At 51.9% G+C, this 17,500-nt stretch overlaps 1 protein-coding gene across 1 annotated transcript in view; it reads right to left on the bottom strand.

The window, feature by feature from the left end:
* Positions 1–2,017: 2,017 nt before the first annotated feature.
* HSD17B8 (hydroxysteroid 17-beta dehydrogenase 8) overlaps positions 2,018–17,500 on the bottom strand; it is a 32,693-nt gene continuing 17,210 nt past the window's right edge. Inside the window, exons 5-9 of the mRNA XM_078881531.1 lie at positions 14,780–14,865; positions 11,092–11,176; positions 9,296–9,338; positions 6,431–6,505; positions 2,018–4,452 (exon numbers count right to left, since the gene is read on the bottom strand). Coding sequence (XP_078737657.1) covers positions 4,436–4,452; positions 6,431–6,505; positions 9,296–9,338; positions 11,092–11,176; positions 14,780–14,865 — 306 coding nt within the window. The 3' untranslated portion in view covers positions 2,018–4,435. The remainder of the gene's footprint in view (positions 4,453–6,430; positions 6,506–9,295; positions 9,339–11,091; positions 11,177–14,779; positions 14,866–17,500) is intronic.

Here is a 17,500-nt window from a genome sequence, read left to right as displayed (position 1 = left end):
CTCCGAAAGCACGAAGAACAACCCAGAGCCCAGTCCTACTGATGGTATCATAGGCCTTGACCAGGTCAATAAAGCAGAGATGTAGGTATTTTTGGAATTCCCTACACCTCTGCTGTAGCAGACGGACAGAAAATATGGCATCTGTGCAGGACCGCCCTTTCCTGAAACCGCATTGGGGCTCCTCAAGCCTCTCCTCAGCGTGCCTAGCAAGGCGATGTTGAATAATCCTTGCCAGGACCTTACCCGGCACACTGAGGAGTGAGATGCCCCTGTAGTTGTTACAGTCGGTATGGTCCCCCTTCTTAAAGAGGGGGACCACCAGGGCATCCTTCCAGTCCTGCGGAACCCGTCCAGTGGTCCAGACTGTTGTTATGATGTCATGTAGGGCAGTCTGTGCACAAACGCCACCCTCCCTCAGCATTTCGCTTGGGAGATCATCTCTGCCCGGTGCCTTCCCTGGTCTCAGACTCCGGATCGCCCTCAGTACTTCCTCAACAGCTGGCACCTCAGCCAGCCACTCACAGGGGGTGACCTCTTCCAATATTTGAGGCACCGCAGCCTCAGCAGGGTTATCCCCACTTTGTGCCATGATGTTTTCCTGGCTGAGAGATTTTCCCTCCCCCAGGACCTCACAGAAATGCTCAGCAAATCTGCAAACCTGTTCCTGGGGGTCGGAGATTGGATCACCGTTTTTTCCTCTAATGATGGTAATAGGTGTGGCGCTGCAGGTTACTTTTTTGATGGAGTTAAATAGTGATTTGTGATCGCGGGCCACTGAGGCAGACTCCATCTCCTCAGCAACCCGCGACCACCACCCATCCTTACAGCGCCTCACGGCTCTCCGAACCTCCGAGCGAAGGCTGCGGTAAACCTCCTCATTCTCTGACGTGGGATGCTGTAGGCGATGAGAGTGCGCCTGTCGCTTTTTCTCAATTAACCTGAACACCTCCTCCGTCAGCCAGGGTTTCTGGGGAGGTCTGGACCGCGTACCCAAAGCAGCCATTGCAGCTGCATGAGTCACAGTCTTAAACCTCGCCCATTTACCCTCGACATCAGGTGGAGTGGGGGACGATGCCAACCCCAGCTGCAAGCGATGATGAAATTCTCGCTTGCAACTTTCATCAGCTAGCTGAGACCAGGCCACTTTTGGTTGGAATGGGGTCCTGGGTGTACACCCACCACCGGAGTGGAAGAATGGCAGGCGCATCTTACAGATGACTAGTCGATGGTCAGAGGTCAGATCAGCTCCACGATAGGTCCTGGTGTCAAGGACATGGGCTCGCATCCGCTGGTCCGTCACTATGTAGTCCAGCAGATGTTCTTGCTTGGACCCGGCATGTATCCATGATGTTGTGTGGATGCGCCGATGCCGGAAGAGCGTGTTGGTAATTACAAGCCCATGGGCTGCACAAAAATCTAGCAGCCTCCTACCGTTATTATTGAGCTGATCTGGCCCATGCCTTCCAATCACTCCAGACCAGGTGCCAGCATCATGACCAACTCGGGCATTGAAGTCACCCAACAAGATGACTCTGTCCCGAGTGGCCACTTTAGCCAGCACCTGTGACAGGAGGTCATAGAAAGCGTTTGACTCATCGGCTTTGCCTGCATCCCTCCACGGATGTTCGTCTTCGGTGGGGGCATAAGTAACCACGACCACCACTCCTCGCCTCTGGTTGATGGGAAGGCGAGCCCTCACACACACACTCACACACACACTCACTCACACACACACTCACTCACACACACTCACACACACACACACACACTCACTCACACACACTCACTCACACACACACTCACTCACTCACTCACACACTCACTCACACACTCACACACACACGCACACACACACACTCACACACACACTCACTCACACAGAAACTCCAAATATACAGCAGCAGGCGTCAGGGTCGGGATCGAATCCACGACCTCCTGCACACCAGGCGAGGTAGTCAACATCTGTGGTGCTGAAGAAGCAGTCGTCAATTATCGGCGCGTATGATCATCAATTTTATTGACTGGCTGTGTCGGGTGGAGGAGGGCCCAAAGGCACACACACACACACGCACGCACGCGAACACACGAGATCTTGACCCACAAATATGAATTACGAAGTCTTATTCTTGGTTCTTTCAGTAAAGTCACGTAGAAGAGAAAAAATAAAATTCTCACGACGTTTCGATCGCAACACAAGCAAGCGTCATCAGGTGTGAAGACCACTGCAAGGAAACTGTTTTCAAATTTTCTCGCCGTGGCTTGTGTTGCAGTCAAAACGTCGTGAGAATTTTATTGTTTTAGATTTTTATTATTTTATTACTTCCCTTCTACGTGACGACTTTACCGAAAGAACCAAGAAGATGAATCCCTGCAGTCACGAAAGCTTTAAATAGAAATTTTATATTTAATTGTTTTATATTTTTATTATTTTATTGGATTATATTTTGATTATTTAATACATTTTTATTATTTTATGATTGTATTGTTTTATTTTTATTATTTTATTACTTCCCTTCTACGTGACGACTTTACCGAAAGAACCAAGAAGATGAATCCCTGCAGTCACGAAAACTTTAAATCAAAATTGTCTTGCTGTGGATTTCACACCTGATGATGATTGCTTGTGTTGCAATCGAAACGTCGTGAGAATTTGATTGTTTTATATTTTTTTATTATTTTAACGTTTCCCTTCTACGTGACGACTTTACCGAAAGAACGGAGAATATGGATCCCTGCCAGTCACGAAAGCTTCAAATCGAAATTCATCGATTCGTCTTTTCGGGCGGCATCTCGCTACCTTGTACACCACAACCGATGAGGCTATCCAGAAGGGCACGGGACGGATGCACGTGTGTTTTTCTCACGCGACACTCGGCAGCACACGAGGTACCAACGCAACTGCCCTGGGGCCTTCTTAGGAAATGTATCGTCATGGGCATGACCTCAGAACAAGTGACCCAATGACATTTTACAACGAAAATAGATGAACGCTCTTCGAACATTGCAGAGGGCAGTAGTGCTAATAACGATGTCATTCAGTTCACCCGGTGGGGAAGGGGGGGTGGGGAATTCCTCGCCGAGTCTCAAGGCTCTCATTCAAGAAGGGGTTTGTGGGATTTTTGCACGCAGCGTTGTAATAGGTGGGTTTTTTTCTTCTGGAAGATTCGCTGCTTCATCCAGGATGTTTCTGTTGCGTGTCGTCGCTTTGAGATGTTCTCTGCTCATGTTTTGTTTGTCGCGGTTGCACCCGACTCAAGAGCCGCGTGGCTCAAGGGGCTACACCGAATGCCTAATGAATGAAACTTGAAACTTGAACTTGTTTGGCCGTCAAGAAGTCCATCGGCGATGGAGGTTCAGAGCTTCTCGTGGGCAGGTAGCCGGAGAGAGAGGAAACTTCCAACACCGCGGCCGCCGCATAAACTAATTATAAAACTAAACTATACTCTTTGGGTCTTTCGGTAAAGTCACGTAGTTATAAAATAAAATTAATTAAATCACGACGTTTCGGGCGCAACACAAGCGTCCGTCATCCGGTGGGACAACCACAGCAATAAACAATTGCTGAAGTGGACAAAACGTCGTGATTTAATTGATTTTATTTTCTACCCACGTGACTTTATCGAAAGAACCGAAGAGCGTGGCTCCCTGCAGTCACGAAAACTTCAAATCGAGATAAAACTAAACTGTTTATTTTAGTTTGACCAGGTCAGGGCCCACTGAAATGTGTAGATCTTTTTCAGACGCGACCTGACCCTCACAAAAGGCAAACTCCACCAAGTGGAAATTCATAGCGGCAGCCACAACACACTCCGAGCGTGTGACGCCGAATCGAAATGTGGAGGGCAAAAACGGGAGGACCCGGAGAAAAATCCACGCGACCACGGGGAGAGCGTGGACGCTCCACATATAACAGCAGCAGGCGTCGGGGTTGGGATCGAACCCGCGACCTCCTGTACACCAGGCGAGGTAGTCAACATCTCCTAGCCACCGTGATGATGATGAGAGAGAGAGACACGCAAACTCCAAATATACAGCAGCAGGCGTCGGGGTCGGGATCGAACCCGCGACCTCCTGTACACCAGGCGAGGTAGTCAACATCTCCTAGCCACCGTGATGATGATGAGAGAGAGAGACACGCAAACTCCAAATATACAGCAGCAGGCGTCGGGGTTGGGATCGAACCCGCGACCTCCTGTACACCAGGCGAGGTCGGTAACATCTCCTAGCCACCGTGGCGCCCTATACAGAGGGGGTGATGACCCTCCGGGCTCCGCACGCATAGATTCAAGAATTCGCTGTTTCGTCGCACCCAACTGTGGGCTCGCGTAAGTGAATTAACGACTTAGGGGTTTAAGAAACCGTCACATAATTGAATAATTCGTTGTTAACGTTCTACGATTTGATCCGGTCGCAGTGGCCTGGGCTCCCAGCTGCATCACAGGAAGAGGCCACCTGCACACAGACACAAAGACAAAGATCCCCCACGTAGCCTTAACAGATTGCAGGGGCAAGTGCTGTTAGCAAGCACCTATGAAGGCCAGAACGGCACACGAGGGGGTGGGTGGCCAGCACCACGCCCGGCCGCCTTTGTCTCCTTAGTGTCGATGTCAACACACCGCAGCAGGAACTCATTTGTATGTCTTTGTGTGCGTGTGTGGTGTGTGTACGTCTTTGTGTGCGTGCGTGGTGTGTGTACGTCTTTGTGTGCGTGTGTGGTGTGTGTACGCCTTTGTGTGCGTGCGTGGTGTGTGTACGTCTTTGTGTGCGTGCGTGGTGTGTGTACGTCTTTGTGTGCGTGTGTGGTGTGTGTACGTCTTTGTGTGCGTGCGTGGTGTGTGTACGTCTTTGTGTGCGTGTGTGGTGTGTGCAAGTCTTTGTGTGCGTGCGTGGTGTGTGTACGTCTTTGTGTGCGTGCGTGGTGTGTGTACGTCTTTGTGTGCGTGCGTGGTGTGTGTACGTCTTTGTGTGCGTGCGTGGTGTGTGTACGTCTTTGTGTGCGTGTGTGGTGTGTGCAAGTCTTTGTGTGCGTGCGTGGTGTGTGTACGTCTTTGTGTGCGTGCGTGGTGTGTGTACGTCTTTGTGTGCGTGCGTGGTGTGTGTACGTCTTTGTGTGCGTGCGTGGTGTGTGTACGTCTTGTGTGCGTGTGTGGTGTGTGTACGTCTTTGTGTGCGTGTGTGGTGTGTGTACGTCTTTGTGTGCGTGTGTGGTGTGTGTATGTCTTTGTGTGCGTGCGTGGTGTGTGTACGTCTTTGTGTGCGTGCGTGGTGTGTGTACGTCTTTGTGTGCGTGTGTGGTGTGTGCAAGTCTTTGTGTGCGTGCGTGGTGTGTGTACGTCTTTGTGTGCGTGCGTGGTGTGTGTACGTCTTTGTGTGCGTGCGTGGTGTGTGTACGTCTTTGTGTGCGTGCGTGGTGTGTGTACGTCTTTGTGTGCGTGTGTGGTGTGTGCAAGTCTTTGTGTGCGTGCGTGGTGTGTGTACGTCTTTGTGTGCGTGCGTGGTGTGTGTACGTCTTTGTGTGCGTGCGTGGTGTGTGTACGTCTTGTGTGCGTGTGTGGTGTGTGTACGTCTTTGTGTGCGTGTGTGGTGTGTGTACGTCTTTGTGTGCGTGTGTGGTGTGTGTACGTCTTTGTGTGCGTGTGTGGTGTGTGCAAGTCTTTGTGTGCGTGCGTGGTGTGTGTACGTCTTTGTGTGCGTGTGTGGTGTGTGTACGTCTTTGTGTGCGTGCGTGGTGTGTGTACGTCTTTGTGTGCGTGTGTGGTGTGTGCAAGTCTTTGTGTGCGTGCGTGGTGTGTGTACGTCTTTGTGTGCGTGCGTGGTGTGTGTACGTCTTTGTGTGCGTGCGTGGTGTGTGTACGTCTTTGTGTGCGTGTGTGGTGTGTGTACGTCTTTGTGTGCGTGCGTGGTGTGTGTACGTCTTTGTGTGCGTGTGTGGTGTGTGTACGTCTTTGTGTGCGTGCGTGGTGTGTGTACGTCTTTGTGTGCGTGCGTGGTGTGTGTACGTCTTTGTGTGCGTGTGTGGTGTGTGTACGTCTTGTGTGCGGTGTGGTGTGTGTACGTCTTTGTGTGCGTGTGTGGTGTGTGTACGACTTTGTGTGCGTGCGTGGTGTGTGTACGTCTTTGTGTGCGTGTGTGGTGTGTGTACGTCTTTGTGTGCGTGTGTGGTGTGTGTACGTGTTTGTGTGCGTGCGTGGTGTGTGTACGTCTTTGTGTGCGTGCGTGGTGTGTGTACGTCTTTGTACTCAAATGAGTACCTGGTGCGGTGTGTGATCTTCGCCACTGGGGAGACAAAGGCGGCCGGGTGTGGTGTTGGCCGCCCACCCCCTCGTGTGCAATGTCGGCATTCATAGGTGCTGCTCGCAAACAGCACTTGCCCCAACAGTCTGTTGAGGCTACACGGGAGATCTTTGTCTGTGTGTGTGTGGCAATGTACCTGTGACCTCCAGGCTGACCCCCGTTATGTAGCGACTGTCATCGGATGCCAGGAAGGCACAGACGTCTGCTACTTCTGTAAAGACACAGTTGACAACAAAGATAAAGACAAAGGTCCCCCGTGTAGCCTTAAGAGGCTGAAGGGGCAAGTGCTGTTAGCGAGCACCTATGAAGGCCGGCACGGCACACGAGGGGGTGGGTGGCCAGCACCACGCCCGACCGCCTTTGTCTCCCCAGTGGCGATGTTTACACATCGCAACCAGGTACTCATTTGAGGCTGAGTCGACCTAGGGGAGGCCCGGGACCGGTTCAGATAATCGTCACCGGTGTTGGCCGTGAGCGGGAATCGAACTCGGGTCGCCGGGTTCGTAGCGCGGCGTAGCGCTAACCGCTGCACCACCGCTCCCCACAACAGTTGACAACAACAACAAAAGCCGCCATTTGCCACTAAGTGGCGGTGACGTCACGACGACGCTTGTGCCAGGCCCAGGCGTTGCCTGGCAGGAGGTCACGTGACAGACCCAGGCGCCACGGGTTGACTGACTGAGATGACTGACACACAAACATACACCTGTACACACAAACATACACCTGTACACACAAACATACACCTGTACACACAAACAAACACCTGTACACACAAACATACACCTGTACACACAAACATACACCTGTACACACAAACAAACACCTGTACACACAAACATACACCTGTACACACAAACATACACCTGTACACACAAACATACACCTGTACACACAAACAAACACCTGTACACACAAACAAACACCTGTACACACAAACATACACCTGCACAAACAAACATACACCTGCACACACAAACATACACCTGTACACACAAACATACACCTGTACACACAAACAAACACCTGTACACACAAACATACACCTGTACACACAAACAAACACCTGTACACACAAACATACACCTGTACACACAAACATACACCTGTACACACAAACAAACACCTGTACACACAAACATACACCTGTACACACAAACAAACACCTGTACACACAAACATACACCTGTACACACAAACATACACCTGTACACACAAACATACACCTGTACACACAAACATACACCTGTACACACAAACATACACCTGTACACACAAACATACACCTGTACACACAAACATACACCTGTACACACAAACATACACCTGTACACACAAACAAACACAAAGACAAAGATCCCCCGTTTAGCCTTTAGGAAGTTTCGGAGCAAGTGCTGTTCGCGAGTAGGCCCCATCAAGGCCGGCACGGCACACGAAGCGGTTGGGGTGGCCAGCACCACGCCCGGCCGCCTTTGTCTCCCCAGTGGCGATGTTTACACATTGCACCAGGTACTCATTTGAGGCCGAGTTGACCTAGGGGAGGTCTAAGACCGGTTCAGATCATCGTCATAGAACTCGGGTCGGAGGTTTTCATAGGGCAGCGTGATCACCGCTACACCACCGCTCCCCAGCTCAACACACACTCTGCTAACAGGACCCTGCGGGGTGGGCTGGTAGGAACGAATAACCAAATAATATAAACATCATGTATTATGACACTTGTTTAGCCAGGAAAGCCTCACTGAGTCTAAAGGTTTTTGTAGGGTCCTGCCAAGTGTTTGCAGTAGGGGGCCATGTTGCTACACCTAATCGGACGATACGAAGGGAGAGTGTGAGGCCTAGTTCTAGGCTTTAGGCCTAGCTGTAGCCGTTAGGCCGCTGTGAGTTAATTTGTAATTTAAATGTTTGAATTATTAATGTAAAAGCTTTAAATGTAAATGTTTCTATTTTAAAACATCAGGGAATGTAACATTGTTAAACATTAACTCCCTTTCACACACGCGGGGGTACGATACGAAGGGAGAGTTTGAGGCCTAGTTTTAGGCTTTAGGCCTAGCTGTAGGCGTTAGGCCGCTGTGAGTTAATTTGTAATTTAAATGTTTGAATTATTAATGTAAAAGCTTTAAATGTAAATGTTTCTATTTTAAAACATCAGGGAATGTAACATTGTTAAACATTAACTCCCTTTCACACACGCGGGGGTACGATACGAAGGGAGAGTTTGAGGCCTAGTTCTAGGCTTTAGGCCTAGCTGTAGGCTTTAGGCCGCTGTGAGTTGATTTTGAATTGAAATGTTTTAATTAAAAGCTATCTCAGGGAATTATAAGGGAATGTTACACTTGTTTAGCCAGGAAAGCGTCACTGAGTCTAAAGGTTTTTGTAGGGTCCTGCCAAGTGTTTGCAGTAGGGGGCCATGTTGCTACACGGACGGACGGACGAAATAATCTATTGGTGGCTGGTCCACTTCATTCCTACCAGTAAAACACGCCACTCTACACCGCACATCACCATCACGCCACAGATGTGAGTGTTCATGTGGAACTTCTTTCACGGTGAATGTTTCCAACCGCGCCAATCGGAGGTGCGGGGGGAAGGACAACAAACCAAGCAAGAAGCAGTTCGAGAGAAATGAGTTCTCAATGAAGATGATTTAAAAGTGCATAACTCCAGTGGCTTCCTAATATCGGAAGGGAAGAGCGTTCCAGACGGCCGCAGAAACGCATCTGAAAGCGTGCGATGCTTGTTTGTTCGATGGCTAGCCCCCCCAAAAAAAGCGTCACACTGCACATCACTGCGTCACACCACGTTACACCGCACCAAACCACGTCACACCGTGTCACACTACGTCACACCACGCCACACTGCGTCCCACCACGCCACACCACGCCACACTGTCACACCACGTTACACCACCCTGCACCACTTTACACCACGTCACACCACATCACCCCGCACTGCACCGCGTCACGCCACACTGTGTCACACGTGCTGGCATCATCACCTTCAGGCGTCCCCATGCGTCTCATCGGCACAGCGGCGATGAGCTGCAACAGCGTCGAGGGGGTTACTCAGAGACACGACTACGAGAACACCGCTCGCTCGCTCACATCATCACTCACACTCACCCACACTCACCCACATCGTCACCCACATCGTCACCCACATCATCACCCACATCATCACCCACACTCACCAACGCCATCGCCCACATTCACCTACATTCACCTACACTCACCCACACTCACCCACACTCACCCACATCATCACCCACACTCACCCACATCATCACCCACACTCACCCACACTCACCCACATCGTCACCCACATCGTCACCCACATCATCACCCACATCATCACCCACACTCACTCACACTCACCCACATCATCACCCACATCATCATCCACACTCACCCACCCTCACCTACACTCAGCCAAATCATCACCCACATCATCACCCAAACTCACCCACACGCACCCACACCCACCCACATCATCACCCACATCATCACCCACACTCACCCACACCATCACCCACATCATCACCCACACCATCACCCACATCATCACCCACACTCAGCCACATCATCACCCACACTCACCCACACCATCACCCACACCATCACGCACACCATCACGCACACCATCACCCACATCATCACCCACACCATCACCCACATCATCACCCACATCCTCACCCACATCCTCACCCACACTCACCCACACTCAGCCACATCATCACCCACACCATCACCCACATCATCACCCACGCCATCACGCACATCCTCACCCACATCATCACCCACACTCACCCACACTCACCCACACTCAGCCACATCATCACCCACATCATCACCCACACCATCACGCACATCCTCACCCACATCCTCACCCACACTCACCCACATCATCACCCACATCATCACCCACATCATCACACACATCATCACCCACACCATCACCCACACTCACCCACATCATCACCCACATTCACCCACATCATCACCCACACTCATCCACATCATCACCCACACTCACCCACATCATCACCCACACTCACCCACATCATCACCCACATCATCACCCACACTCACCAACATCATCACCCACACTCACCCACATCATCACCCACACTCACCCACACTCACCCACATCATCACCCACACTCACCCACACTCAACAACAACAACCGCCATTCGCCACTAAGTGGCGGTGACGTCACCGCAACGCTTGTGCCAGGCCAAGTGCACCTTGAGGCCACATGAAGTGTCGAACGCCCGCTGGCAGGAGGTCACGGGGCAGACCCAGCAGGTGCCACGGGTCGACTGACCGAGATGACTGGCTGATGCACCACCTCTGCCCCCTACTGTACCAACTTGCTGTGCTTTAGCCACCCGGCGCTCCGCTCGTTGTTGTGAGCGTCGCTCCTCCGCCCTCCGTTGTTGTTGGAGGGCGACTGCCTCCAACTGCCCAGTAGCGTCCTTCACGAGCCTCCTCCGCAGAGGCCGATCTTGACACCGCTGGTACCAGTCATCGGCAAGTCCACTCAGCTCCACGTCCTCCTGTACCACATCAGCTCCACATCTCCTCCAGCCCGTGCCGTGTGCGTTGTAGCCCCCTCGATCCGCAAGCGCGAGCTGTCCATGTGTGGAGTGCGCGGTCGGCACGCTTCCCGGCGCACGGAATGAAACGGAGCTTTTCGTTCAATTCTCTCCCCCCTCCTCCCCCTCCCTCCACCTCACATCCTGCTGATCCTGCTGATGGCCTGGGGCCCCCGGACGGCTACGACGAGCCCCTCACCTTCTCCATGACCTTGGGGGGAATCCCGGCAGTCATGGGCGTCTCGATGAACCCGGGCAGCACTGCGTTGCAGCGGATCCCAAACCTGTCACGGGGACAGAGACGGAGACGACGGATCGAAGACAAAGATCCCCCCAGACAGAGCCGGATCACAATCACAGAGACGGATCACAATCACAGAGACAGATCACAATCACAAAGACGGAGATGACGGATCGAAGACAAAGATCCCCCCAGACAGAGCCAGATCACAATCACAGAGACGGATCACAATCACAGAGACGGATCACAATCACAAAGACGGAGATGACGGATCGAAGACAAAGATCCCCCCAGACAGAGCCAGATCACAATCACAGAGACGGATCACAATCACAGAGACGGATCACAATCACAAAGACGGAGATGACGGATCGAAGACAAAGATCCCCCCAGACAGAGCCAGATCACAATCACAGAGACGGATCACAATCACAGAGATGGATCACAACCACAGAGACGGACCACAATCACAGAGATGGATCACAACCACAGAGACGGATCACAATCACAGGCAGACAGAAACCAGATCACAATCGCAGAGACGGACCACAATCACAGAGATGGATCACAACCACAGAGACGGATCACAATCACAGGCAGACAGAAACCAGATCACAATCACAGAGACGGACCACAACTACAGGCAGACAGAAACCAGATCGCAATCACAGAAACCAGATCACAATCACAGAGACGGACCACAATCACAGAGACGGACCACAATCACAGGCAGACAGAAACCAGAAAACAATCACAGAGACGGATCACAATCACAGGCAGACAGAAACCAGATCACAATCACAGAAACGGACCACAACTACAGGCAGACAGAAACCAGATCGCAATCACAGAAACCAGATCACAATCACAGAGACGGACCACAATCACAGAGACGGACCACAATCACAGGCAGACAGAAACCAGATAACAATCACAGAGACGGATCACAATCACAGGCAGACAGAAACCAGATAACAATCACAGAGACGGATCACAATCACAGGCAGACAGAAACCAGATAACAATCACAGAAACCAGATCACAATCACAGAGACGGACCACAACCCACAGATGGCCTAGGCCCTACAGCGACGTTTCTCGCTACAATGCCGAGTCAGCGTTGCCAGGCAAACGGCCCCTGGCGGAGGAGAGTGCGCTTTAGAGACGCTGCTGCAAATGTTTGCCGGGGCAATCGCCGACTCAGCTGTGCAGCAGAGAGTTGCAATAAACTAAAACTAAACTACCATTGGAACCTCATTTGCCAGTAAAAAATATGATAATTTTTTTTTACCCTTCTATCTGGTAACAAAACTGACACCTTTTTTACAAGGAGTCATGTTTGCATAGACCACAATACCTGCAGCCATAATGCAAACAAAAAACATAACTCTGATAATGTATGCACTGTCCTTGACGTTGATTGGTCCACACCCGAGACAGCTTTCCTTAGAGCCTAGCCTCACCAATTATCATATTTTTTACTGGCAAATGAGGTTCCAATGGTGTAAATGCTTAACCCAGAGCTCTCATACTCTGATGGTGCATTGTCTTTGAGTTGTGCGCCTTTTGGCGTCATCTGGTCCAACCCATGTGAGACTAGGCTCTAAGGAAAGCTGTCTCGGGTGTGGACCAATCAACTTCAAGGACAGTGCATACATTATCAGAGTTATGTGTTTTGTTTGCATTATGACCGCAGGTATTGTGGTCTATGCAAACATGACTCCTTGTAAAAAAAGGTGTCAGTTTTATTACCAGATAGAAGGGTAAAAAAACAATTATCATAAAACGAAACTAGTTTTTTATTGTACCAGGTCAGGCCCACGAAGCTGTCTAGCTCTTTTTTCAGAAGCGGAACCTGGCTGTCGCAAATGACAGCCCAACGAGCATGGGATAATCGTCATCTTAGTCGTGTGGACATTTCTAGCAGCAGGCAAACACCCTGAACGCCGTGGATCCACACGACCGCGGGGAGAACGCGCACGTTGCAAATGTACAGGCGTCGTCAGGGTCAGGATTTCGCAAAACCCCACCGTGTGAGGTGGAGCCACCACACATTGCTTGAGTAGTGAGATGTTAATTACCTCGCCTGGTGTGCAGGAGGTCGTGGGTTCGATCCCGACCCTGATGAGGCCTGTTGTATATGTGGAGTTTGTGTGTCTCTCTCTCTCATCATCATCACGGTGGCTAGGAGATGTTAACTACCTCGCCTGGTGTACAGGAGGTCGTGGGTTCGATCCCGACCCTGATGAGGCCTGTTGTATATGTGGAGTTTGCGTGTCTCTCTCTCTCATCATCATCACGGTGGCTAGGAGATGTTGACTACCTCGCCTGGTGTGCAGGAGGTCGTGGGTTCAATCCAGACCCTGATGATGCTTGTTGTATATTTGGAGTTTGCGTGTCTCTCTCTCATCATCATCACGGTGGCTAGGAGATGTTAACTACCTCGCCTGGTGTGCAGGAGGTCGTGGGTTCAATCCAGACCCTGATGATGCTTGTTGTATATTTGGAGTTTGCGTGTCTCTCATCATCACCACGGTGGCTAGGAGATGTTAACTACCTCGCCTGGTGTACAGGAGGTCGTGGGTTCAATCCAGACCCTGATGATGCTTGTTGTATATTTGGAGTTTGCGTGTCTCTCATCATCACCACGGTGGCTAGGAGATGTTAACTACCTCGCCTGGTGTACAGGAGGTCGTGATTTAGATCCTGACCCTGATGCCTGCTGCTGCTGTATATTTGTAGTTTGCGTGTCTCTCTCTCTCCCCGTGGTCGCGTGGATTTTACCTCGGGTCCTCCTTCCACATTCAGAATCAACATCACGCGTTGCAGAATATTTGGCTGCTATCAGTTTCCACACGATGATCAAGGCGCCCTTCCCCCCCCTTCCAACCCAGCTTAAATATATGCTCCAAGCGTGGTGCTGTTTCATTCAGACGCTGTCGCCTCGACAGACCTGGTTTTCACCTGAGGACGGCTGCTTGCGTTGTGGCCGAAACGTCGTGAGAATTATTTTATTATGTTTTATTTTTATTATTTTATTACTTCCCTTCTACGTGAATTTACCGAAAGAACCAAGAAGATGAATCCCTGCAGTCACGAAAGCTTTAAATCGAAATTTTATTATGTTTTATTTTTATTATTTCATTACTTCCCTTCTACGTGACTTTACCGAAAGAACCAAGAAGATGAATCCCTGCAGTCACGAAAGCCCTTAAATCGAAATTTTATTATGTTTTATTTTTATTATTTCATTACTTCCCTTCTACGTGACTTTACCGAAAGAACCAAGAAGATGAATCCCTGCAGTCACGAAAGCTTTAAATCGAAATTTAAAATCAGCCACTTTGTTGGGCAATCATTCGTGATGGTCAGGTCACTTCTGAAAAAACGAACTACATCATTCAGTGGACCTTACCTGGCTTGATAAAAAAAAACAGGATTTAGTTTCATTTTTCGATTTAAAGCTTTCGTGACTGCAGGAATTCATCTTCACCTGAAGACGGCTGCTTGCGTTGTAGCCGAAACGTCGTGAGAATTATTTTATTTTATTGTGTTTTATTTTTATTATTTTATTACTTCCCTTCTACGTGACTTTACCGAAAGAACCAAGAAGATTATTTAGTTTCAGTCGTTTATTGCGACTCACCGTGCGAGCTCCTTCGCGGTCGACTTGGTGAGGCCCTCTACGCCGGCCTTGGATGCGGAGTAGTTACACTGGCCCACGTTGCCCACCTGGGAGCCACACGCACACGCGGCGCACACTCAAAACACGACCAAAGCGGGTCCGTCTGTGTCCGTGCGTGCGTCTGCGTGTGTGTGCGTGCGTCCGTGTGTGTGTGCGTGCGTCTGCGTGTGTGTGTGCGTGCGTCCGTGTGTGTGTGCGTGCGTCTGCGTGTGTGTGTGCGTGCGTCCGTGTGTGTGTGAGTGCGTCTGCGTGTGTGTGTGCGTCTGCGTGTGTGTGCGTGCGTCTGCGTGTATGTGTGTGTGTGCGTGCGTCTGCGTGTATGTGTGTGTGTGCGTGCGTCTGCGTGTGTGTGCGTGCGTCCGTGTGTGTGTGCGTGCGTCTGCGTGTGTGTGCGTGCGTCCGTGTGTGTGTGCGTGCGTCTGCGTGTATGCGTGTGTGTGCGTCTGCGTGTGTGTGCGTGCGTCCGTGTGTGTGTGCGTGCGTCTGCGTGTGTGTGTGCGTGCGTCCGTGTGTGCGTGCGTCTGCGTGTGTGTGTGCGTGCGTCCGTGTGTGTGTAAGTGCGTCTGCGTGTGTGTGTGCGTCTGCGTGTGTGTGCGTGCGTCTGCGTGTATGTGTGTGTGTGCGTGCGTCTGCGTGTATGTGTGTGTGTGCGTGCGTCTGCGTGTGTGTGCGTGCGTCCGTGTGTGTGTGCGTGCGTCTGCGTGTATGTGTGTGTGTGTGTGCGTGCGTCTGCGTGTGTGTGCGTGCGTCTGCGTGTGTGTGTGCGTGCGTCCGTGTGTGTGTGCGTGCGTCTGCGTGTGTGTGTGCGTGCGTCTGCGTGTGTGTGCGTGCGTCTGCATGTGTGTGCGTGCGTCTGCGTGTGTGTGTGTGTGCGTGCGTCTGCGTGTATGTGTGTGTGTGCGCGCGTCTGCGTGTATGTGCGTGCGTCTGCGTGTGTGTGTGCGTCCGTGTGTGTGTGCGTGCGTCTGCGTGTATGTGCGTGCGTCTGCATGTGTGTGTGCGTGCGTGCGTCTGCGTGTATGTGTGTGTGTGCGTGAGTCCGTGTGTGTGTGCGTGCGTCTGCGTGTATGTGCGTGCGTCTGCATGTGTGTGTGCGTGCGTGCGTCTGCGTGTATGTGTGTGTGTGCGTGAGTCCGTGTGTGTGTGCGTGCGTCTGCGTGTATGTGCGTGCGTCTGCATGTGTGTGTGCGTGCGTCTGCGTGTATGTGTGTGTGTGCGTGAGTCCGTGTGTGTGTGCGTGCGTCTGCGTGTATGTGCGTGCGTCTGCGTGTGTGTGTGTGCGTGCGTGCGTCTGCGTGTGTGTGTGTGCGTGCGTCCGTGGGTGCGTGCGTCTGCGTGTATGTGCGTGCGTCTGCGTGTGTGTGTGTGTGCGTGCGTCTGCGTGTGTGCATCTGCGTGTGTGTGTGTGCGTCTGCGTGTATGTGTGTGTGTGTGCGTGCGTGCGTCTGCGTGTATGTGCGTGCGTCTGCGTGTATGTGTGTGTGTGCGTGCGTCTGCGTGTATTATGTGTGTGTGCGTGCGTCTGCGTGTATGTGTGTGTGTGCGTGCGTCTGCGTGTATGTGTGTGTGTGCGTGCGTCTGCGTGTATGTGTGTGTGTGCGTGCGTCTGCGTGTATGTGTGTGTGTGCGTGCGTCTGCGTGTATGTGTGTGTGTGCGTGCATCTGCGTGTATGTGTGTGCGTGCGTCTGCGTGTATGTGTGTGTGTGCGTGCGTCTGCGTGTATGTGTGTGTGTGCGTGCGTCTGCGTGTATGTGTGTGTGTGCGTGCGTCTGCGTGTATGTGTGTGTGTGCGTGCGTCTGCGTGTATGTGTGTGTGTGCGTGCGTCTGCGTGTATGTGTGTGTGTGCGTGCGTCTGCGTGTATGTGTGTGTGTGCGTGCGTCTGCGTGTATGTGTGTGTGTGCGTGCGTCTGCGTGTATGTGTGTGTGTGCGTGCGTCTGTGGGCAGCGGTGGTGTAGCGGTTAGCGCGCTGTGCTATGAACCTGGCGACCCGGGTTCGATTCCCGCTCACGGCCAACACCAGTGACGATTATCTGAACCGGTCATGGGCCTCCCCTAGGTCGACTCAGCCTTAAACGAGTACCTGGTGCGGTGTGTAAACATCGCCACTGGGGAGACAAAGGCGGTCGGGCGTGGTGCTGGCCACCCACCCCCTCATTCGTGTGCCGTTCCGGCCTTCATTGGTGCTCGCTAACAGCACTTGCCCCTACAGTCTGTGAAGGCTATACGGGGCATCTTTGTCTTTGTGCGTCTGTGTGTGTGTGCCTGTGCACACACAGGCCTGGCACATGCGCAGTGGTGACGTCACCGTCACTTAGTGGCGAATAGCGGGTATTGGTATCGGTGTGTGTGCCTGTGTGCGCGTGCGTCTAAGCGCGTTGTGCCAGCGTGTGTGCGTGTGTCTGTGTGCGCGCATGTGTGCGCAAGTGTGTGCACGTGTGTGTCTGTGCGCACGCGTGCACGCCCGTGTGTGCGTGTGTCTGTGTGCGCACATGTGTGCGCAAGTGTGTGCACGTGTGTGTCTGTGCACGCGTGTGTGTCTGTGCGCGCGTGTGTGCGTGTGTCTGTGCGCGCGTGTGTGCCCGTGTGTGCGTGTGTCTGTGTGCGTGTGTCTGTGTGCGCGCGTGTGTGTCTATGCGCGTGTGTGCCCGTGTGTGCGTGTGTCTGTGTGCGTGTGTCTG

Source organism: Lampetra fluviatilis, chromosome 61, assembly GCF_964198595.1.
Source record: "Lampetra fluviatilis chromosome 61, kcLamFluv1.1, whole genome shotgun sequence".
Classification (NCBI taxonomy): Eukaryota; Metazoa; Chordata; class Hyperoartia; order Petromyzontiformes; family Petromyzontidae; genus Lampetra; species Lampetra fluviatilis.
This window is presented reverse-complemented; position numbering and strand designations above follow the sequence as displayed.